Here is a 26937-nt window from a genome sequence, read left to right on the forward strand (position 1 = left end):
GGAGCTGCAGCTCCAGGCCTCCACATAAAAACAGGCCCACCATCATGACAGAATGATGGCCCTTAATCTGGCACTGCCCAACAGTGTTTGTTCCACCCTTCATTAACATCAGGGTTGCCGACCCTCCTGGAATTCCCGGGAGTCTCCCGAAAATCGTGTCCCCCTCCCGGCCCCCCGGAAGGGTGGGCAACCCTCCCGGAATCTGGGGGACCCCCCTGAGCCCCCCGAATCGCGGCATGTAAATGCCGCAATCCGCGGGTCTCAGAGGAGGGGGCGGAGCTAAAATGGCACAATCTTGTGATTTAGCCCCGCCCCCTCCATGGAGATCAGTCATTTCGCCTATTTCCCGAATGGGGGCGGGGCTTAATGATGTCACAGTCAAGCCCCGCCCCCCGATCGGGTAAGGAAAGACTCCTCTCCGGGCTTCTCCCGGAGAGGAACATTTAACAGTCGGCAACCCTGATTAACATCCTTCTAGTGTGTGGGGGTGATCTGGGCTGACGGGGATGTCAAAACAACTCACGTGAATCCACATGCTTTTTGACAGTCAAAAAAATGGCACTTTGATTGGGGCGAATCTAACTTCCCAAAAAACCAAAGTGGCGTTTTTCTCGACTAGCCTAAAAACCGGTACTTCATTGAATACCCCAGCTCAGACACTTTTTAGCAAAAAAGATGCCTGACACTAGAATAATCTCACACAACATGGTGTGGCAAAAAGGTCTATTTGCCGTGACTGCAGCAAAAATGAATGAGGAGACACATCTGTACATGCAATCAGGCAGTTTTTAAAGCACTTGAACAAAACAATTCAGTGTACTTTGACTATATGCGTGCTACCAAATTTCTCGCTGGTGTGGTTGTCATGCAGCTTTATCAAACAGTTATCTAGCTGCATTTTTGGCTGGCTTTAGGCCAGTGGCCCTTTAAAACATGTTACATAGTAAGATCAAAATAGTTACAGACCCAACAAATGTAGGGCCAGATGCACTAAGCTTCAAAAGTGATAACATGGAGAGTGAAAAACATTCAACCAATCAGCTCCTACCTGACATTTTTCAAACACAGTCTGTGACATGACAGATAGGAGCTGATTGGCTGGTTATTTTTCACTCTCCATTTTATCACTTTTGAAGCTTAGTGCATCTGCCCCTTAACCTTTTATACATTCTATCTTCATTTGATATAATTGAAGCTTGTGTAACACCAAAGTGCAATGTATACTTTGAATAACAAACCTACAGAACCTTTTATTGCCTGCACATGTACAGTACAGTATGTATGTAATCATATACTGACAGTTCAACAGAACATTTCTTTAAGTGTGATTCTGTGTAGCTGTATAGTCCAGACATGCTGGAAATGTGATCTCCGAGTCCTGAGTGATATCCAGCTAAAGACATGTACTTTCCGTGTGTCCTGCAGGTCAGAGCCTCGTATTTTAGTTCAGGATCTTGAAGCAAACACAAAGTATGAGTTTGCTGTAAGGCTGCATGTGGACCAGTTGTCGAGTCCCTGGAGTCCTGTGGTTTACCATTCCACCCTGCGAGAAGGTAGGAGTTGTGAAAGCCATTTACTTTTAGAGCGGATTGAATGCTAGCAGTCCCACAGGCCTTGTAAGACGGTGTCTGCACAGACTGCTGCATGGAATGAGGATGGTTATTGTAAGCGCCAGTGTAGAATACACATTTGTACAGCATATAAACCTGAAAGTGGTTCATGTACAGTAAATATGTGTGTAAATTATTTACAGTGCTAAATACAGAAAATGCTTTTTTGCCTTCTATTCAGGCATAACATAAGGCGCAAATTCATGTATGTATTGTTAGTAGCAGTCCTCTTGTTTCTGCCCAGTGAATTGTTTTCTAATGCCCAGTAAGCACTTTGCTTACTATAGTAGATTCAGATTAAACCTACAGTATACATCTGTGTTAATACAATAGCCACAAATAAGCAGCAAACTAATGCATTGTTTCAGCTTAGTATAAATGCTCAAATATTCATCTAAATATGCTCAAAAAGTTCATCTAAGCTCACAAACATTTATGAATGTAGTCACTGTCTACCTGTATTGAAGCTAACTATTGTTTTCATGCAGCCCCTACTAGTCCACCCGTGGGTATCAAGGTGACACTGATTGAGGAAAATACTGCTTTGGTCTCCTGGAAACCACCTGAGGACTTGGATTCTGTTGTCACACGTTACACAATACTCTATGCATCTAGAAAAGACTGGGTGGCTGGCGAGTGGCAGATCATGCACAGAGATGGTAATGACCTTAACACTTCATGTTCGTGGGCCAGATGCACTTGTTTTACCAAAGTAATACATTGGTGAGTAATAAACAACCAGTGAGTCACCTCCTAACTGTCATTTTAACCCCACCTGTAACATGGCAGTTAGGAGCTGATTAACTGGCTGTTTATCACTCTCCACTTTATCACTTTTTGAAGCTTGGTTCCTCTGGCCCCATGTTTTTGGTCCTGGAAGCTTTTTACTGTTATGTGCATAACAGACCATGGGGGTTATTCACATTCGTTCGGTCCTCCGTGCATTCGCAAGGAGGACCGATGTTGCACGTCTGCGCAGGCGCGTTTCTGTGCATGTGCAGACGTAGGGTGCATGCACCCACGGCAAACTTTCGGTTCGCCGGGTGCATGCACCCATGACGGCGTGCGGGGGGCGCTGGGCTTCCCCATTACCATATGGGAACACCCAGTGTTCCATGGGCGTTCCCATGAGAACACTGGGCGTTCTCATGGTAATGAGGTGGTGACGCTGGTGTGGGGGACGGGCAGCTGACATCACCGGATGTCAGCTGCCCGCCCATATCTGTGCCAGCGTGCTGCACGCATATGTAAGTCACTGTTATATCCGTGCACGCACCACATCTTTCGATGGTCACCGACCATCGAAAGATGTGGGTGTTACCCGAGGCATACGAATGGATGTTTATGCAAAACATCCATTCGCAGCCTGTGCGGGCGAACCCGCACTGCGAGGGGGAGGCAGGTGGGCGTTCATTCGCCGGGCGGGGTTTGTTGGACTCGCAAGGCTGCGAATTCGCAGCCTTGCGAATCAACCAGAATATCCCCCCATGTCTGTCAGTGTAGGTATGCATACCAACTTACTGTACCTCTGGCCCCATCCTGGTATTTTTTTTAAAGGGGGGTGGACCATGTGGGGGGGGATTTGTGTGATACCAATAACAGCATCACTGGGTTACATATATATACATTAGTATACATCATGACTTCATTGACTATTCATTTGTAAAAATAGGATTTATGGTCTTACCTTGATAAATCCCTTTCTTTGAGTCCATAGGGGGCACAGGAGTTCACGCTGGGTATGAGAGGTGAGGTAGCAGAGCGTGCACCAAAGGGTTACAAAAATGTACCCAGCATGCTCCCTGCCTCCCTTCTCCCTCATAACCCGCCCCCTGACCCTGGGTCACCAGTTTCGTTAGCAAGCCCAAGGTAGGAGCAGAGCCAGAGAAGAAGGAAGAGCAAACGCACACCCACATAGCATACAGGCCCTAAAGCCATGGAACTTTCCTACATAGGAAGCCCCGCTACCAGGTGCGTCTGGGAGGGCGTCCTGTGCCCCCTATGGACTCAAAGAAAGGGATTTATCAAGGTAAGACCATAAATCCTATTTTCTTTTTCGTCCACTAGGGGGCACAGGAGTTCACGCTGGGACGTCCTAAAGCTGTCCCCTCACGGGTGGGGGACGCTCCTGGACTGCGGAAAGCACATGTCTACCAAACTGTGCATTAGCCGATGCAAAGGTATCAAATGCATAAAACTTGATAAAGGTCTGGGAAGAGGACCAAGTAGCCGCCTTACAGAGCTGTTCAGCCGAGGCGCCTCGATTAGCGGCCCAGGATGTACCCACAGACCTGGTAGAATGTGCAGTAATCCCCTCCGGGGGAGTAATCAGTGCAGAAAAATACGCTTGGCGAACCACTGATCTGAGCCATCTCGCCAAGGACTGTTTGGAAGCGGGCCAGCCCCTCTTATTGGCCCCATAAAACACAAACAGTGAACCCGACTTACAAGTTGACTTAGTCCTGCGAAGATAAATCTGCAACGCACGGACTACATCAAGAGAAGCTTCAGCTTCAGAAGAACCTGGAAAAGAAGGCACCACTATTTTCTGGTTAAGGTGAAACTCAGACACCACCTTTGGATGAAAATCCAGTTTGGTACAAAGAACCGCCCTGTCCGGGTGAAATACCAGAAAAGACGGTTTCCATGATAATGCACTCATGTCAGACCCCCTTCGTGCTGAGGAAATAGCCAACAAGAAGCCACCTTCCAGGATTTCAGATCCACCTCCTCCAGAGGCTCGAAAGGAGGCGATTGAAGTGCCCGGAAAACTTCTAAAGAGGGACACCTCAACAGCCAGCCCATCAAAGCCAGGCGACTCAAGTCCGGGTGTCGGAATGGCCCCTGTGAAATTAGGTCTGGGCGCAGAGGTAGACTCAGAGGAGAGGCTACCAACAGGTTCCATAGATCCGCGTACCAACCTCGACGGGGCCAATCTGGGGCCACTAGGATCATCATTCCTCCCTCCTTCCTGAACTTCCACAGAAGGCGAAGTAGGAGTTGAAACAGGGGGAATGCGTACACTATCTTGCCGACTTAAAAAGTCTGCCTCAAAATTGAGAACCCCTGGGATAAAGACTGCAGAGATTGCAGAAATCTGCTTCTCCGCCCACCTGAATATCCTGGAGACTTCTTTCATCGCTCCTTTGCTGCATGTCCCGCCCTGCCTGTTGATAAAGGCCACAGGCGTGGTGCTGTCGGACCGGATCTTTACAGGGCACCCTCGGATGAGGGACCCCAACCTCTGAAGAGCCAGAAGGATTGCTCTCAATTCCAGGAGATTGATCGGAAGGCGACTCTCCTGAGCCGTCCAGCGACCCTGAAAAGATTGAGAATTGCAAACCGCTCCCCAGCCCCGTAGGCTGGCATCTGTGGTAAGCAAGACTCAGGTTGGAATCCAAAACGGGCGGCCCTGAGACAAGTTGTCTGTCTTTAACCACCATGTGAGAGACAGGCGAACTTTCGGGGGCAGTGTGATCAATTGACTCCTTAGACGAGTATGATCTCCTGTCCACTGGCTGAGAGTGTAAAGCCGAAGTGGGCGCGAGTGAAACTGTGTATACTCTACCATGTTGAAGACACCACCATACACTTGTGTACTGAGACCCTTCTGTGACCTATAAGGGAATGAATCTTCCTCTGAAGGGAGTGGATCTTATCCTCTGGAAGATATACTCTCTAGTGCCCAGCCGAGCTCCCAAGTGAAGTGTCCTTTGGGAAGGAGTAAGAAACGATTTCTTCCAGGTTATCCTCCAACCGTGAGATAACAGAAGTGTAATCACAACCTGCAAATGACTCCGTAGTAGGTCTGGGGACTTTCCAAAATCAGTGGGCCGTCCAGGTATGGAATCATCCGAACCCCCAGCCGGTGCAGGTGTGCAGCCCTGACCGCCATCACCTTGGTGAACACCCTGGGAGCCGTAGATAGACCAAAAGGTAGCGCCCTGAACTGGAAGTGTTCGACCCGAAGGGCGAACCTCAAAGTGCTGATGTTCCTGTCGGATGGGGATGTGAAGTATATCTAGCGAGGCCATGAAGTCCCCTGGCTCCAGTGAGAGAATGATCGAACGCAGGGACTCCATGCGAAACATCGGCACTCGCAGAAAAATAGTGAGCGACTTCAGAATCAGGATAGGACGGTGAGAACCATCCAGTTTGTGAATCAAGAATAGGGTGGAGAAGAACCCCTGGCCCCTCTGCTCCTGAGGAACTGGAACAATGACGTTTGAGTCCAAAAGAGAGCAGATGGAAAGCTGTAGCACTTGTCGTTTCGCTGGGTCCTTTGGAAGACCCGTGCAAAAATAACACTGAGGAGGGGGGAACCGGAATGTCAGGGCATAGCCCCTGGATACCACCTCCCTGACCTGTTTAGCCACTGGACGTCTGGTAGCCCAGGGCTGCTTGGTGCAGGGCTTGGCTCCCTTAGTGGATGAGGAAAATCTAGAGGAAGGACTAGTGCCATCGGACAAACCTCTCTCCACCTTGCCCGCCCACTCAGACACTGCCTTGGCCACCCATGACGCGGCAAGCGTGGTACACCCAATGGCCCCTGCCTGTGAAAAGCAGTCCTGAGGAAATTCTCAGAGGGGTCCTTCAAAGATGAAGAATCCGAAATGGGCAGTATTGAAGCGCGAGCTAATCGCGCAACATGATCATCCGCCAGGGGAGGATTTTCCCACTTAACCCTCTCTGTGGGAGGAACAGGTTAAAAAGTAGTAAGTCGCTTGGAAAGCTGGAACTTTCTAAACGGTTGAGACCACGCAGTCTCCAATAAATCCTCCATGAGGGCCGAAGGCGGGAGCTGGGCCGATACTTTCTTAAGATGCTTAAAAAGCAGGTCTTTACTTTTAGGGGCAGGAGCCTCATCCTCCCTCTGGAGGACTGCCTTAACCTCCTGCATCAGAGACTCTACCTCCGCTGAGGACAAAGTGTCATCGGCCCCTGCGGATTCCACCACTGAGCTGGAATCCGAATCGGAACGCGGAGAACCCGCATCGGGACTCTGCTGCCTACACTGCCACCTGGAATCCCTGCCCGCCCGAGTAGCCGTCAGATTGTGCAAAGGATTGCCACCAAGGGGGCTCTACATAAGCAGGAGCTGCCCCAACACTGGTGCTGGCCACTGCCACAGGGGGCATGGGCACAGGGGGCAGGGGCGCAGGAGGTAAGGAGTTGACAAGCGGTCAATATGTCAATACCTGAGTCAAGGTCGAAGCCCAGGCCGGTTCCTGCTGTGAAGGCAGCAGAAGATCTGCTTCAAGGGCCAAACACCTGGAACAGATATCCTCCTCCTGCCGAGAGAGTATGTCCACACATACCCTACAGGTACGCTGCATCGGAGATGGAGTCTCCTTGCCAGGTTTCGCCTTAGGCATACTGTCCATGATAAAAGACAAAAAACACCAGCAGTTACAACACTGACACCCAAGCAACACACTTGCAGCCTTACCCACAAAGCTTTAGCAAAGCCATTTGGTATGGGCAAATAAACTCAACAATTCAGCAAGCTGAAAGGGAGACACCGTATATGCAAAGCCAATACTATGAATGGTGACAGTGTTTCAAACTTTCATCTCTTCCAATGATATTGGAAGGAAGACAGCATCAGAGTACCAGCCGCAGGAGAGGATAAATACCACAAACACCAGGCTCCAGAAGCAGGGTGTGGGGGAGAATCCCAGCAGCCTCCATCTCTAAACCCAGCAAGTGCCAGAATGGCTGCTGATTAGGACCTTAATGAGGAGCTGGGACACCTGGGGCAAAAAAAAAAAAAATTTTTTTTTTTTTTGGGATTGTGGGAGGAAATCGGAGTACCCGGAGGAAACCCACTCAAGTACGGGGAGAATATACAAACTCTGCACAGTTAGGACCATGGTGGGAATCGAACCCAGGACCTCAGTGCTGTGAGGCAGTAATGCTAACCATTACCCCCTCCGTACTCCTACAGCACCTGGTGTTCCTATGTGGTCACCCACTCAAGTACTTACCAGGCCCAATATACAGCATTAGCTGTAGATCAAAGGCTGTCTTCAAGCTTCCAATGATATTGGAAATAAGACATCCGCAAAACTCAACAATCCAGCCAGCAGCAGGAGAGGAGAAATACCACACACACACCAGGCTCCAGGAGCAGGGTGTGGGGGAGAATCCCAGCAGCCTCCGTCTCTAAACCCAGCAAGTGCCAGAATGGCTGCTGATTAGGACCTTAATGAGGAGCTGGGACACCTGGGGCAATCCTACATCACCTGGTGTTCCTATGTGGTCACCCACTCAAGTACTAACCAGGCCCAATATACAGCATTAGCTGTAGATCCCAGGCTGTCTTCAAGCTTCCAATGATATTGGAAAGAAGACATCAGCAGAGCTCAACAATCCAGCCAGCAGCAGGAGAGGAGAAATACTACACACACACCAGGCTTCCAGGAGCAGGGTGTGGGGGAGAATCCCAGCAGCCTCCATCTCTAAACCCAGCAAGTGCCAGAATGGCTGCTGATTAGGACCTTAACGAGGAGCTGGGACACCTGGGGCAATCAGAGAGCAAGCCTCAGCACTTCCCCAGGGGTGGGGGAGGGACTAACCTACAGCACCTGGTGTTCCTATGTGGTCTCCCACTCAAGTACTAACCAGGCCCATTATACAACATTTCCAATGTGTATGGCTGTAGGTTCCCAGGCTGTCTAACCTCCCCCTCAGGCATCAACCCCCGGGACATAGCCTGACTAATTGTCCCTGGTGATCTAGTGGAAAGGTGGAGCAGTCCAGACCCCCACTGCCTGCCCCCCCGCTGACTCCCATACAAACGGGGGGGGATCGCTGCTAGACACGGCTCCCTGCAAGCAGGGAACCGCCGCTTACCTGCCCGGGGACGGAGTGCAGCATGCGGGAGCCTCCGAGAGAGGGTCCCGCGACGGAAGTCCCCAGCCCAGTCGCCAGCGCTGCCGTCGCCGCCGCCGAGTGATGGAGCTGCGCTGCCGGTGATTCACTAAAAGAGCACCCGCCGCAGCAGCTCTAACCCATGGCTGTTCTAACAGCCGCGATAATGGTGCTGCTCTCTCCTTGGCACCAAAGAAAAAACTGGTGACCCAGGGTCAGGGGGCAGGTTATGAGGGAGAAGGGAGGCAGGGAGCATGCTGGGTACATTTTTGTAACCCTTTGGTGCACGCTCTGCTACCTCACCTCTCATACCCAGCGTGAACTCCTGTGCCCCCTAGTGGACGAAAAAGAAATAATTATGTTCAAATGTAAAAATGAGAGTTCTTATGACACCAAAAAATAAACCGTTATTTCTGTATTACTGGTACTTTCCTTGGCTTGCTATATATCATTAGGATGTAGTGACGTGATGTAGAAGCCTTAGTGTTAGTGCAGTGAATTCACTAATGAACAAATGGACTCTTGTTGATTGAAACTCTCTGGAGGTGTGCACAGATGTTTATTTTTTAATTCAGAAGTTATGCCCGGATAGCCTTAGATCTGGCTTCACTGAAAGTCAGTTAGACTTCCAGTCTCTTGTATTTTTGTGACAGTGCCCCTGTACGGTGTGGTGCAAGATGGCGTACCTTAATCTGGAGCTGGTGACGGCGGCGGCTTCTGGATTCTTCGCGGCTTCTGCTGGGGAACCTGTGGCAGGGAACGGCACAACCCAAGGGACCCACAAAAGACAACTCTACCACGATTAGCAGCGACAATAATTTATTTACTAACACACGGATTGACCGCTGCAATATCTCAATGACAAATGACAAGAAGAAATACTCAATGAACAAATATCTACAGTAAAGCATACAATCAAACAATAATCATTCTATCTAGCAATCAATTTAAATGGCTCAGAAACCTCAATATAATCTATTGGCAAATGAATCAACATACACAGTCACGTGTCAACATAATGGTCCCACGTCGACATATATCCTCACTTTGAATTAGGACCTAACTTAGTGTGCACACTGACTACGAGCATGGCAGAGCAAATTAACAATCCCTTCAATAGGGTACAGGCGGGTTCCCGTTACCTAGGGCAACCCCCTGCTAGACATACAACGAAGGCTGTAGATATAGGCTTGGCAGTGGTGGCAAATCTGGCATGCAGCCAGAGGGGTGTTGCAGGTGTCTCTGGGCTGCTAATGTCGCAGGGTGATCAGCACCCCAATAACAGTTGTCCCCTATGCAGTGGAGAGCCACTTCAATACCTGGGTAAAGTGGGCCAATGTGGGGTGCAGGCCAGCCTGGGGGTAGGGGAGCTCCTGTACCTTAACTCTCAGCTGCAGATGCCAGCTCCTGCTGGTCATGACTCTTCTGGGTCTCTCACTCCTCTCTGGGTCTCTCACTCTGCCTTGCACCTATCAGCAGCACCTGATCTCCTCTTCAGTGCAGGACAGGGGAACAGCTTCTCCATTCACTGCACACACGCTGCTGGGCTTTCCTCCTCTCTCTGCCTGAGCCTCTCCCTGCTCCAAGCATGTCTTCTCACTCTCTCTGTGCACAATCTCTGCCTTCTCTCCACTGCAGCAAGTTTTCTCTGTCCCGTTCTGCTGGCTGACCCCTGACCTCTCTGCTTCCTGTCTTCACACACTCCAGGGCAGCCAATCAAGGGAATGTCAGGTTCTCTGCACGTGGATGTGAGCTGGGTCTGTTAACCCCTCACATCCCTGCAGTGTCTATGAAGCTGCAGTCTTTCCTAATAGCAGCATTGGCTGCCATTAAGCCTTTTTGAGGGCACAGGGGCACTCAGAGTGGATTGCCACATACCTCCCTGCTGGAAATTTGCCTGTCCGCAGGCAACTTAACCTGGGTCAGTAGGTTCCTGCCAAAAACCTCTCAATGTCCATGACAATACATTTAACGGTGAGAAAGAAAACAGGTGAGTACACATACATTCACCACAAATACAAATTGCTGCCTCCCTATCACCTGATATCCAATGTGGGCTCCCCGTGCCAACCATCCCTCCGCCACAGGACCCCCATCCCTCTGCGGTCCAGCTTCTCCAAGGCTGTCAATGGATGGCGCCCACTCTCACGATGTACGCATCTTTAGGCATGTCTCACCTCTCGAACTTGCCTCTTCGACCTCTGTATCGCCTGCTGGATTCTGAGGGCGAATTCCTCTCCTGAGATGGTCGTATATTCACCACTTGTTACCGGCTTCCCACCGATGAAACAGATCTTGGCCTTGTCTTCTCTCTCTGGTGCTTCTACCTTGGCCTTGGATTCAGGCAGTGGCACAACTGGTTCTGCTGCTGACGGCTCCACTGTCTGTGTCACAGCCATGTGAACCACAATCTCTGGGCTTCTCTGCTGGTCTACCATTCCGACATTTCTCGGCCTTAGATTCGCCACCCGGTAATCGGCATCGTCCATTCTGGGGACGTACTCTCTTGTTGGCTCTGCAAGTTGAGGCCTAGTCGCTGCTTTCTGCTTCTGGTGGACTGCCTCACTCCACACAAACGGTTTCTTGCTTGCCCTTGTGATCTCAGGTTCTGGTGGGCGGGGCATCTGTCCTGGTCGAGGAGGGTTGGTGTTGACCCTTTCGTTCTCCTGCTTGACCTCTCTAGGTTCAACTCTACTTCCGCTGTATTGGTGGTAAGGTGGAGGCTCTTTACGGTGTGGGTAGTGCCAATGCTGTTCTGGGGCGTGTCTGTTGCGTAGCACCGGCGTTCCATTCGGCCCCGTCACTTTTGCGGCCTTGGTGCCTTTCTTTCCGCTTGTTAATTCGAATTCGACGGCTTCACCATCGCTCAGGCTCCGAAAGCAATTCTGGGGGTCTTCATTCTGTATTGCGGTGTAATGGACATAGACGCTCCGCCCAGTATCCGCACGTCTAATGTATCCATATCCGCGTGGCACATCAAACCACAGGACACGACCTGTGATCCTTCTTGGGCCGGTTCGCGGCCTATCAGTCATCTGCGTTACACCGGATGCTCTTGACGTGTTCTGGAACACTGCCGGTGGACCTCTTCTCCCGTGCCATCTCACAGTCTGTGGGCATACCTCGGCTCGGTCACGGTGTAGTCGTTCCGACCTCCATTGGCGATTCTGTTGCCATCTATGCCTTCTGCCACCTTCACGTTGCTGTCTTTCCTTTTCATCCTCCGCCCATTCCTGACGCATCTCACGGATCATCCTGGTCATTTCGGTCATCGCTTCGATGATGGCCCCAATCGAGTTCTGATTGGCTTGGGCTGGTGGAGTGGCGGTTCTTCGCATCTCCAGCGGTTCTATGTACTGCGATCGCCACATCTTGCCGTTCACAGGGGTCTTGTGCAATCCTGTTCGTGACGCCAAGTGTGACAGTGCCCCTGTACGGTGTGGTGCAAGATGGCGTACCTTAATCTGGAGCTGGTGACGGCGGCGGCTTCTGGATTCTTCGCGGCTTCTGCTGGGGAACCTGTGGCAGGGAACGGCACAACCCAAGGGACCCACAAAAGACAACTCTACCACGATTAGCAGCGACAATAATTTATTTACTAACACACGGATTGACCGCTGCAATATCTCAATGACAAATGACAAGAAGAAATACTCAATGAACAAATATCTACAGTAAAGCATACAATCAAACAATAATCATTCTATCTAGCAATCAATTTAAATGGCTCAGAAACCTCAATATAATCTATTGGCAAATGAATCAACATACACAGTCACGTGTCAACATAATGGTCCCACGTCGACATATATCCTCACTTTGAATTAGGACCTAACTTAGTGTGCACACTGACTACGAGCATGGCAGAGCAAATTAACAATCCCTTCAATAGGGTACAGGCGGGTTCCCGTTACCTAGGGCAACCCCCTGCTAGACATACAACGAAGGCTGTAGATATAGGCTTGGCAGTGGTGGCAAATCTGGCATGCAGCCAGAGGGGTGTTGCAGGTGTCTCTGGGCTGCTAATGTCGCAGGGTGATCAGCACCCCAATAACAGTTGTCCCCTATGCAGTGGAGAGCCACTTCAATACCTGGGTAAAGTGGGCCAATGTGGGGTGCAGGCCAGCCTGGGGGTAGGGGAGCTCCTGTACCTTAACTCTCAGCTGCAGATGCCAGCTCCTGCTGGTCATGACTCTTCTGGGTCTCTCACTCCTCTCTGGGTCTCTCACTCTGCCTTGCACCTATCAGCAGCACCTGATCTCCTCTTCAGTGCAGGACAGGGGAACAGCTTCTCCATTCACTGCACACACGCTGCTGGGCTTTCCTCCTCTCTCTGCCTGAGCCTCTCCCTGCTCCAAGCATGTCTTCTCACTCTCTCTGTGCACAATCTCTGCCTTCTCTCCACTGCAGCAAGTTTTCTCTGTCCCGTTCTGCTGGCTGACCCCTGACCTCTCTGCTTCCTGTCTTCACACACTCCAGGGCAGCCAATCAAGGGAATGTCAGGTTCTCTGCACGTGGATGTGAGCTGGGTCTGTTAACCCCTCACATCCCTGCAGTGTCTATGAAGCTGCAGTCTTTCCTAATAGCAGCATTGGCTGCCATTAAGCCTTTTTGAGGGCACAGGGGCACTCAGAGTGGATTGCCACATTTTGATCAGTGTTTTATAGTGTGAAAGTCTGTGAAGTATCCTGACCCATGACAGCTTTATAACATTATCGCAGAGGTTATGTCACAAAGGACAAGACGCAGCTGCTGCATAGAGGGCGCTGCTCACCTAACACCTAATAACCGGAACAGCGCAGTAGACATTTCCCATTCGGTGTCGAGTTTGTTTATCTCTTTGATCCAGAAAAGCTGCACAAATGGCGGATAGAAATCATACTCTACAAGTCATGCACATACTGCGAAGGGGTGTACAAATGGTGGTATTATTAGTATTATGACAGGCGCCTCTTGGATATACAGTCACGATGTCTGTGATCACAGACAGTCGACCTTGATGATGTCCATATGGGTAACGGTCGACATTGTTAATGCTGACACCTGCGAAATGTCGACACTGACAGAATGTTAACATATCCATGAGGCTTTGGGTTATGGCTGGTGTTAGAGCTAGAGGCAGAAGGCTAGTAAGAACAGTATGTCAACGTTCTAAAAATGTCGACATTACAATTTATGTGGACAAATATACAGAAACCCCTCTTGTGTTTATTTTATGAACCCTTGTTTATACTAAAGTCCAAGAGCTGCAGTGTGTAACTCTGTGTAATGGAGGGCGCTAACGCATCCGAGAGGCAGCACAATGTGAATTTGTCTTGATAATTGCTCTAAACACTTTAATTAGTGTCACATCTCCCAGTACAATCAGCCCTATCATTATGATGAATAATGTGCATTATTTACCAATTATATTTCATGAATTTCTCTATTTTTTGTTTTTAAGTAATAGGAGTTATTTGCATGTAATACATCGCTTCATTTACAAACGTACATTGTTTAATGTTCTGTGTAGGATTTTATGCAATGTGCACATAGGGAGAAATTAAAGACCATTTTGGACGATCAATGCCTAGTTTTGATATACTGAGCTAAAGCATTTGCATGAACAGATGTGTTTACATTTTCAATAACAATTACAAGGTTATATATAAGGTATGTTCCCGTTTTGCATCACTTAGTGGAAATTCAAAGTCAGGGCTCCTGTGATTGGCTTGCAAGCCTCATAAATATTAGATATTTCCTCTCAACACTACAGATTGATGGACACATACAGTCCTTGTAAGGCTAGACAATGTAAAACCTATAAAATGTCAAATGGCTTTACAACATATTTGGGTTCACTTGTCATTTAATTTTACGTTGCTATTCCCTCTTAGATATTACGTTTTTGTTAAGTGACTGGTGACAGATTTATGCAGTTAAAAACATCTTTACAAAGTTCATATTTTCTCGTGTTATTTTCTAGCCTGGCAATTCATTATTTATTGACTCCAGCAAATGAACACCAGTAAGCCGCTCTATTGTAGTCAGATATGCTGAGGTCTCCAGTCAGGCCTTGCATTAGTGGAACGTGACCTCTGTGGTCTGCGAGGATTTAGCATACACCTCCTGTGATTGTGCTTTTTCAAATATTGACATGAAGTTAGTCAGATTGTAAAGAACGTCTGAGACTGTTAGACATTTTTGTTCTGTAGGATAATAAAATAACAAGGTTGGTAAGTTATCTGTATCCACTGGTCAGTATATGCAATGGGGGTCCGTAGTTTCTACCTCTGGTGCGTAGAGCCTTATCTAAAGACCCCAATACATTACTGCAACTTCTCTGGGAGGTAAAGTTGCAGCCAATCCCTCCGATCACATGCGGTCCTTTGGCATATGATATATATAGCATGCGATCCCAGCAAGTGCTGCTGGAGGTTGCCCAATTTGACAGATCCTACGAGCAGCACTTGCGATCTAGTGGCTCCGATCCCATGTGGACGGGACCGCGCATCGGATCAGATCTAAAACACATGCTGCTTGCCCGATTTCACCAGATTTCTCAGGATATGTTGGAATCAAGTGAAATTGGGCAAAATCGCATAAGGCTATGGCCAGCTTAACAGTTTTGCTGCAGATAAGCCGTAGAGCACTGAGATGGATCTGAGCAGCAGCTGCATCACACTAGTTATTAGGGGTCATTTTAAAAGCAAATGTGAGCGACGCAGGCATTTTTAGCGGATATTTTGCACATCTCGGACATAGATGTTGGCTCTCAAATGGTTAATACTTCAGAATGAGAGATTGAGGGGTGTATTCAATCTGTGCTGATATTTTCCATCGGGAAATATCATTACTCACCTATTCAATGCTGCCATTAAGGACAGCATTGAAGGGTGTCCGATCCGAATTTTTTAAAAGTCAGATCTGTTTTGTCAGAAACCACTGCGGATTCCTGGCCGTTTTCAGCAATCCACAGACTTTCCCACACTCAGCAGCCAGAACATTGAATTCCAGCTGTTGAGTTACAGTCGGAAGAAACAAAAACGTCCTGGGATTCTGACTGTCAGAGAACATTCCAACAGTCGAAATCCCAGATTGAATAGCCCCCCCCCCCCCCCCCCCAATCAGCACAGTTCCTCAGCGTTTTTCTCGTTTGAAATTATTTCAAGAAGCTTAAATTCTCCAGTGAAATGCTGCCCCATAGTGGTTACATTAAATTGTACCTATCACATATATGTGAAGTGGCCACAGTTATTTTGGCAAAAGAACAAGAAAATAATGTAGTGTATAATGTTATCAGCAACCAGTGACAACACTCACACAGCAACGTGGTGGACTAAATTAATGCTTAACTTTCAATTTTCTAAGAAGCCGTAATCTCACATAGGCACTTGCATATTTATTGCAAAATAGGTCTTTGGCATGTATGACTTACATTGAATGTTACATTGCAGGGGCAATTACCATGGCTTTGCTGGAAAATCTGCTGTCCGGAACCCTGTACCTGATCAAGATCTCAGCTTCCAATGAAATAGGAGAGGGCCCTTTCTCAAGTGCAGTGGAGCTGGCTGTTCACCCCAAGGAGACTGTGCACAACAGCATCAAGTCAAGGCAGTTTAATACTGCCAACAGTCAAGGTCAGTGTGGAAATACTTACAGTAAACAAAATAAAACAGTTTCATTACTTACTTGGAAGCAGAAATTCTTCTAGACATCCATCCATGTCTTAGCGTCTGCCCTGCAATACTTTGTGCAGCAAAGACAAATGACATCGGACTGAGAAAACAATAAAAGTTTATGAATAACTCTATACGGAGGTGATACACTGTCATTGTAATAAACTTAAAATAAACAAATTAACGACAGTGATGCATTCGTGGGTGAAAGTGCAAGTCTAAATCATACATCACAGAATATGCAATCCCTTGCAATTCTCAGGGATACGTTCCAACTCCGCAATAACAAATGATAAATCCTTGTATTTATTCCACATTTTATTTAAAGGTGATTTTAAATTAATCTTTGTATGGTTTATGTATTTTTATATTTGTGTTTTTTTGTTTGCATAAAGACAAACTTGTTCTCTTGGATAATGTAAAACATTATTATGCATTATTATTGTTATTATTCTTATTAAACTCCGCTATCTCAGAAAAGTGTGACAACATTTTTTGATGCTGTGGCCCTGTTTGTAGTGACCCCTTACTACAAACACATGGGGAAAGAATATTAAATGAGATTGACAAATGTTATGTTTAGCTCCCTGTTTCTCAGTGGGGGAAATTTACTAAGAAAAGAGTTGTATTTCACATGGAATGTTGCTATGGGCAACCAATCATATAGATGGAGCAGCTCTCATCAAAGCTGTTCCTGGCGATCGTATCGGCAGCCGCCACCATCCGACGGAAGGGGGCGCGCGCACATTAGACGCTTGCGTGCACCATTATGACGGAGATCTCCGCCACCTCCCCGCTACTCCCGTCTCACCCGTGGCAACCCGCACTCCCCCCTAACCCTGCCCATCTCCCGGATTCCGCTCCCCGACGCCGAATTTAGCACCTCAGATTTAGCACCTTTCCGCCGGCAATCGCCAGCTAAGGGAATCTGCCGATTCCCAGCGCTGGCTGGGAGGTGATTCATCTGTAATCTATTTCTTAACTATTTAGCACCTTCTAGAAGATAATAGATAGTATCTGATTGGTTGCCTATAGCAACATCCCATCTGCAATAAAACTCCAATCTTAGTAAATTTCTCCCAGTGAGAGGGGAAGCACGGAGCATATCTGTAAAGTACTTGATTTTTGCACATCTTCAGGTTAAGCAGATCAGATCCCAGCCTACACTTCATGTGCACTTTTTATTGGACAGAGTCATCCTAGGTGCACTTTCACCAATACAATAAAACCTTACAGTTAATTACAGTAAAACATAGTAAAGGCATTCCTGATGCCTATTTATTATCATGATTACATAACACATAAATGAGCCTGTAATGACAATTAAATGTGGAAATGATAACAGTCTGGTCTTTGAAAAAAAAGAAACGAAACAGATTTTCTCCTTACGCCATACACGCCTGGGGATGCAGTTATAATCCCGTCGGTCGGAATCCCGGCGTTCAAAATCTCGACACTTTCTCCCTCTATAGGTGTCCACGACACCCATAGAGAGAGAATAAATAAGTGTGCTGAGTGTAGCGAGGCACCGGGCCCGCTGCGTGGCGAGTGTAGCAAGCCCGCAAGGGGGGGCTATCCAGGCCCCCCCTTGTTGGGATTTCGGCGGTCGGGATTCCGGCGCCGGGATTTCGTATCAAACCCATAGCCTGAACCGTATGTCTATAAAAGTGGGGGAAACATACATAAGTTTTATAAATGTAATACGGGAATGTACCTTGCTAAATGGAAAATTAGGGTACATTTTGGGAGGTTTGTAAATGACCTACGCTGATTACAGTTGAAAATTAGGCAGTTGCTTTTAATATTTAAGAATAAGAACCATGAGATGTTCAATGTACCTCTGCCACTTGCATCACTGATCTATAGGTTGGAACAAAATGCACACTGTAATAGTGCACCCAAAAAGTTAGCTTTAGTTAATGTATAAGTGCCCATTTATTGTACTTTTTCTTTGTATTGATCATGCATGGAGTTCTTAGATAGTTCCAAGCTTTCCCATCCTGACATGTATTTTACAACATGTTTTATAGTACTCAGTGAGTGTGCACTAATAATAGTACTCTCCACATGACAGTGTATATATAACCACAAGGATTGCCAGGTGCCAACTCATATGGTTGGTACAGACCAGTTTCAGTTGACAATGGGAGCATATTACCATCTCAGCTCCCTCCAATTCTCATTTTTCTCACATGCCACTCTCATTGTAGCATGTGACACACAATTTGTCTACAATGTTACAACATGTTGTATCCTGCCGTATGCGTATTCAAATGAGTGTCTACCAACAACATTCCGCAATGTTTTGTTTCTGCTGTTTGGTTTTACCGTTTATTTCATGTAATTCTCATTCTGTCCATTTACAATGAACTAACACAGTTAAGAGAGATGAATGCAAGATCAGGTTGGGCACAGACATGGAGAATTACAGAAATTCCCCACCTAAAGAGTCTTAAGCCGTGTACACACAGGCCGGTTCTTCTAAAGGGGTGTACACACGGAGCAAATTTGTGCTATTTTCTAAGCAATCTGACTAGATTGCTTAGAAAGTAAGCACAGATCTCTCCGTGTGTATGCTCCGAGAGATTAAATATCTCTTGCTAACTAAGTCAGTGCATGCAGTCACAATCTAGTCAGATTGCTTAGCAAATGACTGCAAATCTCTCTGTGTGTACAGAATGAGAGATACTGATCACAATCTCTCATTCTGAACCATTACCCTGATTTTTTTTTGCTTAAGCAAAATTGCTTAGCAAAATCGCTTAGCACAAATCTCTGCATGTGTATGTGCTCCCCATGGGAGATCTTGACACCACCAAAATTGTTAAGCAAAATAGCTTAGCAAAATTGCTTAGCACAGATCGTTACGTGTGTATGCCCCTTTAGAGATTTTAAGTGCATCGTGAAAAACGCTTAGAAGGTTTGCCTAAATCGCCCGTGCGTATACAGTGGGAGATAGTGATGCACGGCCCTGCAGCATCATTATCGCCTGGCCGAATAGACGCTGCAGCTGCAGGCATGAATATTTTGACTAGATCTGCAGTGTCTATTAGGCTGTACACACGGGCTGCTGCTGGGGATGGCCGCCGGCTTATCTCTGTCAGCGACATTGCGATTTTGACTATAAGCAAAATCGCTCAGCCAAAATTGCCCAGCCTCCAGCCTGTTTGCACACCCCTTTAGTAAATGGAAGAAAACACTTTTGCAACTTTTTAATAAATTTTTTGTTTATTACAGATTATTTTTACCACCTGGACCAAAAATCAATGACTGGCATTGTGGTAGGAGTATGTATTGCACTGACCTGCATCCTCATCTGTGTGCTCATTCTGATTTACCGCAGCAAAGCCAGGTTTGTACCAGGAATAGTAAAAGTTATTGTACTACTGGTTAACACAGTTGTTACAACCATTGCATGAGGAAATGTTATATACAAACTTATAAAATACTGTATACTAGATGATTCATCGCACCCTATGGGTGCTCTTCACACCATCTTAAGGGGCGCCGCCCCCTTAACCTGTGAAGGCCTTTATTGCGTGAAATATGGTTTGTGCGGGAGGGGCGGTTTTGTGGTGTTATCACAGGTAGATGCGGTGGTATGGCGTGGGTGGCTGATGGACGGGTGCAAGGGTGCCGTGGGTGGGGGATGTTGATTGGGGGTGGTGTCAGTGGGGGAGTGGCTGGTGCAGGGATACTGTGGGTGGTGGAGTGGCAGGTGTAGGTGGTGTAGGGGTGTACCGGTTAAATGAGGGGCAGTTGCGGGGGTGCCGTCAGTGCGGGACTGATGGTGGTGTTGTGGAGGATTTACAGTTGTGGGGGAAGGGGTGGGTGCAGGGGGTCCTGTGGGTGGGGTGGGTGTGGTGGTGTTGCAGGTGGGTGGGGGGCAGTTGCGGGGGTACTGTGGGTGGGTGGGTGAGGGTTGGGTGTGGGTGATCCGCATGTGGGTGTACTGTGTGCGCAGTAGGTGCGGTTGGGGGGTGCTTTGGGTGGGTGCAGAGGTACTGTGGGTTGGGGAGAAGCGCATGTGTGCAGGTGTGGCATGGGTGCAGAGTGGACGTGTGTGGAGGGAGAGGCATGTGCGAGTGTGCTGCGGGTGGGGAGGGTGGGTTCAGTGCTGCTGGGGGTGTGGGAGGATGGTCACGGGTGCTGTTGGGGGGGCGTGTGCAGTGTTGTGGCAGGTGTGGTAGGGTCGTGTGCGAGGGTAGTGCGGATGCGGCGGGTTGTGGAGGTCCGTATTGTGGTAGGTGAGTGGCAGGTGCCATTGCTGGGCTTTTTGTGACAGCAGCATCATGTTTATTTTTTAGTATTACAGCATCCTATTCCTACGTAGCATTACCACAGCATTAGATTGCCCTGTACAGAGACCTGAGCCTGATGTAAATGGAAAGTTGCATGCATACGCATGCTACATTTAAGCTGGCTCCCAACATATGGCCAGAGAGGGGTGTGCCCCCTTACCCATGCCCCGGACTCCCCTGGCACACACGGTGCACAGAGTGTCCGAGGCCTCCCCGTGACATGGAGCCCAATAACACAGTGAGCAAATGCCAACCTTGGCAACAGGAAGGGGGGTGAGAGACATCCGTGCCACACCGCCGGTACCCCCAAACCGCTGCGGAGGACTAGGGAGGGTAACTGACAGCGATATTTTATTCCATATTAACCCCTCCCCCCCCAGACTCCACATATTACATCACCGTGCATGGCCACCAATCTCACACACACACACACAGGGACACAGTGGCAGGCGGGGGCACAGCAGAAAGGGGGATGGTGGTTTCATTGTAGAAGGGATGGGGATGATGCCGCGGCTTTCCTGCCGCTGCAGCACAGAGCCCCTCCACTTAGCCAGCACAGCACCTGTGGGAAGCGGCTATTGGATTTTGGGCAGCGTCATAGAGGCGCTGATAAACTATTAGGCCGATCTTTCGATCTGTGACTCCACCCAGCGTTATACACACACACAGAGTGACTGATCTGGCCAAATATATAAGAGATATCTGTAAAGGCTGCATGTTTCACAGTTTTCATTGATCTGTCTGTCTGTCTGTCTGTGTGTGGGTGCGTGTATGTGTGTATATATATATAGAGGTGGAGTCCTGTGGATAACAAGACACCGGCACCAGGAATAAGGAAGTCCAAATCAGGAAAACTTTTAGTGCATATTTAATGCAAATGCAAACCTCTTCAAGCTCATGTGAATCAAAGCATAAGAACACCCATAGGCATCAGAGATACATAGTTACAATCTCACGTCTCCTCGACGGCCGTTTCGGCGCATAAGCGCCTTCTTCATGAGGGGTTGAAGAAGGCGCTTATGCGCCGAAACGGCCGTCGAGGAGACGTGAGATTGTAACTATGTATCTCTGATGCCTATGGGTGTTCTTATGCTTTGATTCACATGAGCTTGAAGAGGTTTGCATTTGCATTAAATATGCACTAAAAGTTTTCCTGATTTGGACTTCCTTATTCCTGGTGCCGGTGTCTTGTTATCCACAGGACTCCACCTCTATACTATTATTACCTGGCACAGGTTATCAATACAGTTTGCGGGTGCGTTTGCTCTTTGGACTGTATATATATATATATATATATATATATATATATATATATATCCTTTTTAGGATTCGCTGCACATTCGCCACGTTCCGGAGCCGGCGGGCTCCGGTATTCAACGTGTCAGGGGCTCGCTACCCCTGACTGGCGAATATGAGCTCCTGCGGCGAATGCCGCAGGGAGCCTGAGGACGGTGGCAGGCAGAGAGATGGAAGTATCTCTGCCTGCCCCAGAACGTTTGTGGGGGTTAGGTGGGCTCCCCGGGTGCCAGGCAGCACAGGCTGCCCCCCGGGGGTGCCAGCAGGGGACCTATATAAATTACTATACCCGATCGTAACGATCGGGTGCAGTGAATATATGAATATGTAATGAGCGGCTCGGCTCCGGCGCCCCCTGCTGGCTGCTGTGTAAAAAAAAAAAAAACACATGAATAAAAGTAGCATGCCCCTCCTCAGAATAAAATTCCTGATTTTTTTACACCAAATGTAAAAAACAAAATACTTTATTTTAAAAGTTCACATTCCACTTCTCCATAAAAAGATAGCGATTGCTACTCGGTGAATCATGGCGAAAAAAACCTTCAAATGTATTCGCCATGTGGTCATTGAATATGGTGATTCACCGTTTTTTTTGTCAAAAATTCGCCAAACAGCACAAATTCGCCATAAAAACATGGCGAATCAGGCTCATTGAATACCGCCCATAGTAGTTAGACTTTCCACAGACAGAATTTTTCTTAAGTTATATACAATGCAAATTTTGCAACAGTGTTTTTATGTTTGCATTCGGCCTTCATGATTGCAGACAGCAAGAAATAAAGGGCGAAATGTAATGGGAGGCGATTTTTGTTTTTTTCCCGAAAATCGCATATTTTATAGGGTGCGATTTGCGGCAAAAATCGCATTTTTTAAAGTTGCGATTTTTAGTTAGACTAAAAATCACATCCAGATGTTTTCCCATTAAAAAGTATAGAACTTGCATATTTAATGGGTTGCGATTTTTAGTAAAGGTTACTAAAAATCGCAAAAAAAAATAGACCAGGTTCTGACTGGCGATTTTATCAGAAACATGCACAGATCATTGAGATCTGTGCATGGTTCTGTTGTAAAAAATAGTTAAAACAAAAAAAACGAAAAAAAAACGTTGTGCGGTCCCCCCTCCTAAGCATAACCAGCCCCGGGCTCAAAAAGCCGGTGCTGGTATCATAAAATCAGAGGGACAAACATATAGGGGTTCCCTTGATTTAATGAAACCAGCACCAGGCTCAAGGTCCAGCGCTTTTCAAGGAGCGACTTTCTCGGCTCCTGAGGAGAGGCGCGGAAGATGAAACATCTCTGCGCCTCTCCAGTCCGTGAGCGGGTACCAGCCGGGAGCAGCGCGTCTGCCGGAGAAGATGCCGGGGTCGTCGCCGGGGACCAGGGGAGTAGGATTTCCTTCCTCAGGTACCCCTTTTGGATTACTTCGGATCCTGGACCCCGGAGACATCAGCCCTGGAGCCCAGGATCCCGGACCAGCCCCGGAACCAGGACCAAGGCCCCGGAACCGGACTCTTCAGCCCAGGAGCCCCGGACCCCGGACCAGCCCCGGAACCAGGACCAAGGCCCCGGAACCAGACTCTTCAGCCCAGGAGCCCCGGATCCAGGGACGACCTACGGGCTCAAGGTAGGTAAGTATCAGTATGTGTGGGCTGTGGATGTATTAAACTTTTATTTTTCTGGGTGTCAGTGTGTTTTATTTAACTATTTTTTGTACTGTGGAACTACAAGTGCCAGCGGGCCCTTTAATGCCCCGCATGCTGGGACTTGTGGTTCTCCAAGTCCCAGCATGCGGGGTAGGCTTGCTGGGACTCATAGTTCTACAGTATAAGACAATAGTTTTTATTCTTTTTTTTACACTTTTCATCAGCCCGATGCCCACCGCCCAGGGGCATCGGGGACAGCCCCGGACTTTCAGCATGGGCTGGTAAGTCCTGGAGGGGGGGGACCCCTTAATTGGGGGGTCCCCACTTCCCCAGGACCCCTGCCCATGCTGACCAGCCACGGGGATAATGCTTTGGCCGCGGGACCTTATATAATAAGTGTCCCCCGGATGTGGCATTACCCTGCTGGCTGGTTGGGTCTGGTGCTGGTTCTTAAAATACTGGGGACCCCTAGTCATTTTGTCACCCGTATTTTGGGAACCAGCGCTGGATCTTGAGCCGGGTGCTGGTTACATTAAATCAAGGGAACCCCTATTTGTTTGTCCCTCTGATTTTATGATACCAGCACCGGCTTTTTGAGCCCGGGGCTGGTTATGCTTAGGAGGGGGACCGCACGCCGTTTTTTTTTTTTTTTCCAACACACCGCACAGTACTGAAAATGTGCCGATTTTCATGACTGAAAATCGCACATTTTCAGGACTTAAAAATCGCCCAAAATCGCACCATATCGCACTTTTTTGCCGCAAATTCGCATCTCATTACATATGCGAATTCGCGGCAAAAACCGCGATTTTTAAAGGTGCGATTTGGTGCGATTTTTTTCTTACGAAAAAAATCACACCCTATTACATTTCGCCCAAAGTCTTCTGAAAGCAGAATTTGTAACATGGAAAAGCCACTCAGTCAGACCACGCTGATAGCATTAGATCAGTACTACTACCCACTGCACAGGGTGTGGTACAGGGGTCCGACAGTCATTAGCCCGATGTCGGGATCCCAACTGGCCGGACTCAGACAGCATGGTGAGTGCAACTAAGTCCCATGCGGGCTCACTGCACTCGCCACGCTGCGGGCACGGTGGCTCGCTACGCACGTCACCTATTCTATTCTGCCTCTGTGGGGGTCGTGGACCAACACGAGGGAAAATCGCAGTTGGCAGTCGGAAACCCGGCTGTCTGTGTTTTGACAGTCGGAATCCCGACGTCGGGTAAATGCCTGTTGGGACCCCGTCCGGCACCCACTGCACAAGCACTGTTCATTTTCATTTTCTGACTGAAAACTATTGTGTGTTTTGTGCAGGAAAGCATCATTGGCAAAGATGGTTCAACAAGGAACAGACCGAGGACCTCACTCTGCTGATCCTGTTCCTCATGAGAGCCAAGAAAGAAAGACAATTACCCAAATGGAAGAAAATGCAGATCCCCTTATATCTTCTGTTGATGCACATCACTACATTGATACAAAGGTAGCTATTGAAGAGATTTGATAGAGTTGCATTACATACTGTATATGCACATTATCACTGCATGCCTTACAGAGCAGTATCAAGATTCAAACTTGTTCAATTTTGACATTACATCCATATCTACATTCTCACGTAGACATGATGAATATCGCCATTTTAACAAATATACCACAACTCTGTGCACTATTGGCATGATATAATAGTATTTCAGACGTTTGTTACAAATTTGCATAATGCATAGCTTTGTATATTGTACAGCATGGCTTGCAGGTTACAAAGATAGAGTTGATTTGGTATGTGCATTTGGCAAATACATGTTTGTGTTTATTGAACACATGCTATACACATATCAAGAATGTATTGCAGAATTTAGGCCTGATTCATAGACTCGGTAATACAGTATGCTGTGTTAATGCTGTAGGACGTGTCCTGGAGGGTCTGCAGGGGCCATTGCTACTACTGCCTGAATATATACTTTGCTGCAGTCAGGTTGCGTCTTTCCAAATTGAAAATATCCTTCCCAAAATGGTTATCTGAAACTTTTTCCAGTGTGTATATGGGGGAGGGGGGGGGGCATTATTTATAGTTAAGTCACTGCCTCAAGCTTCTCATGTGGCCAGGCTGTTCAGTTTTCTGGAGCTAGTAAATCTGTCCTTGGCACTCCCAGGAAATGGGGACCACAAGCCCTGGGTTCGGGAACACTGACCCTTCACTGCATACAACTATGAAGCAGGTCCTTGACAAAAACAGTGGAATTAGGATTTTAATTAAATACTAAATATATAATACTTGTACAGGTTGTTTTCATTATGCAGAACCTTTCCTTTCCTAGAGGAATATACAGGATATATACTAGTGGAATTTGCAATATATGTATTGTTTGTAGAGTGCAAAGATCGAAATTCTGTTAGCCTTGCTAAATAATGAGGGTGAAAAATGGGCTTAAATGCCTGGGCTATTCACATGCACTCCCATTTTCACCCAACACTTTTTAATGCAAATTAAGTTAACGTGTTAACAGGCATTAACACATAGAATCTGTGTGTTATAAGGGAACCATGTTGTTTTGTTAACCTCTTTGGGGTTAATTGGATAGCCTATGGCAGTGGTTCCCAAACTGTGTACCCTGGCATCCTGCAGTGCCTTGGGTCACTTGCAGGGGTGGCTCAGATTGGTTGATCCAGGAGTAATTCAAATTTAAATTTGTCACTATAATAGGTAAAACCATTGCTTGTGGTTTCCCCATCATAAAATATATGGACAAACAGAAGCAAATCCTGTCTCTCACCACATAACTAACCCTAATGATGATATATAAACACAATGTACTTAATATAAAAAAAGTATCACATTTATCAACAACAAACTTTTGGCCTAGTGGTGCCGTGAAAAAAATGTTGATACTCTAGGGTGCCATGATTAAAAAAAGTTTGGGAACAATGGCCTATGGTAATAAATTAGTTACTAATAGTTATTTTATGTAATATATCTTACATTTTATATTTGCTTTATAACTGGAGTACTGCAGTCGAGGGCGTAACTACAGCTCTGGGGCCCCCTTCAGCTCTGGGCCCCATAGGTGCAGCTGCTTTGGGGCCAAGAGCTGGAGGGGGCCCATCTTTACTGTCTAAGTAATATATTTTACATACATTTATCACCATCAGTCGCTAAATGGTTGGCCTTTGCAAACTTTTGCTATGTGGCCTACAAGGCAACAAATATCTAGTTACACCCCTGACTGCAGAAATGCAGTTAAGGATGATCTGTCCTGTTGACACATTGAACAAGAACTATAATATGCCACATAGAAGTAATGGAAACAGCAATTGCAAATGTTTTTGGGTTCACTGGAGAGTAATATTAATGGGTGATACGTATATCTACTATTTTTTTTGTTTCAGGGTGGTTCAGATCTTATTATCAATGGTTATGGGCACACAGCGAAGAACAAAACAGGGAAAAAATGTGTGTTTTTCAAACATAAAAAATACCAAGTGGAACAGGTAAGCAAATGTCCTGCAACCTGATAATAGGTCTTCCTTGTATGCTACATGAACCTAAACACTGTACTTT

At 47.3% G+C, this 26937-nt stretch overlaps 1 protein-coding gene across 1 annotated transcript in view; it reads left to right on the forward strand.

Annotated features, from left to right (window-relative positions):
* The window catches only part of PRTG (protogenin), a 128891-nt gene that overhangs the window by 97264 nt on the left and 4690 nt on the right, over window positions 1-26937 (forward strand). Inside the window, exons 14-19 of the mRNA XM_083183864.1 lie at window positions 1426-1553; window positions 2099-2269; window positions 15920-16102; window positions 19379-19493; window positions 24699-24864; window positions 26766-26867. Coding sequence (XP_083039990.1) covers window positions 1426-1553; window positions 2099-2269; window positions 15920-16102; window positions 19379-19493; window positions 24699-24864; window positions 26766-26867 — 865 coding nt within the window. The remainder of the gene's footprint in view (window positions 1-1425; window positions 1554-2098; window positions 2270-15919; window positions 16103-19378; window positions 19494-24698; window positions 24865-26765; window positions 26868-26937) is intronic.

This window comes from Crinia signifera, chromosome 4, assembly GCF_055691185.1.
Source record: "Crinia signifera chromosome 4, ASM5569118v1, whole genome shotgun sequence".
In the NCBI taxonomy this organism is placed as follows: domain Eukaryota; kingdom Metazoa; phylum Chordata; class Amphibia; order Anura; family Myobatrachidae; genus Crinia; species Crinia signifera.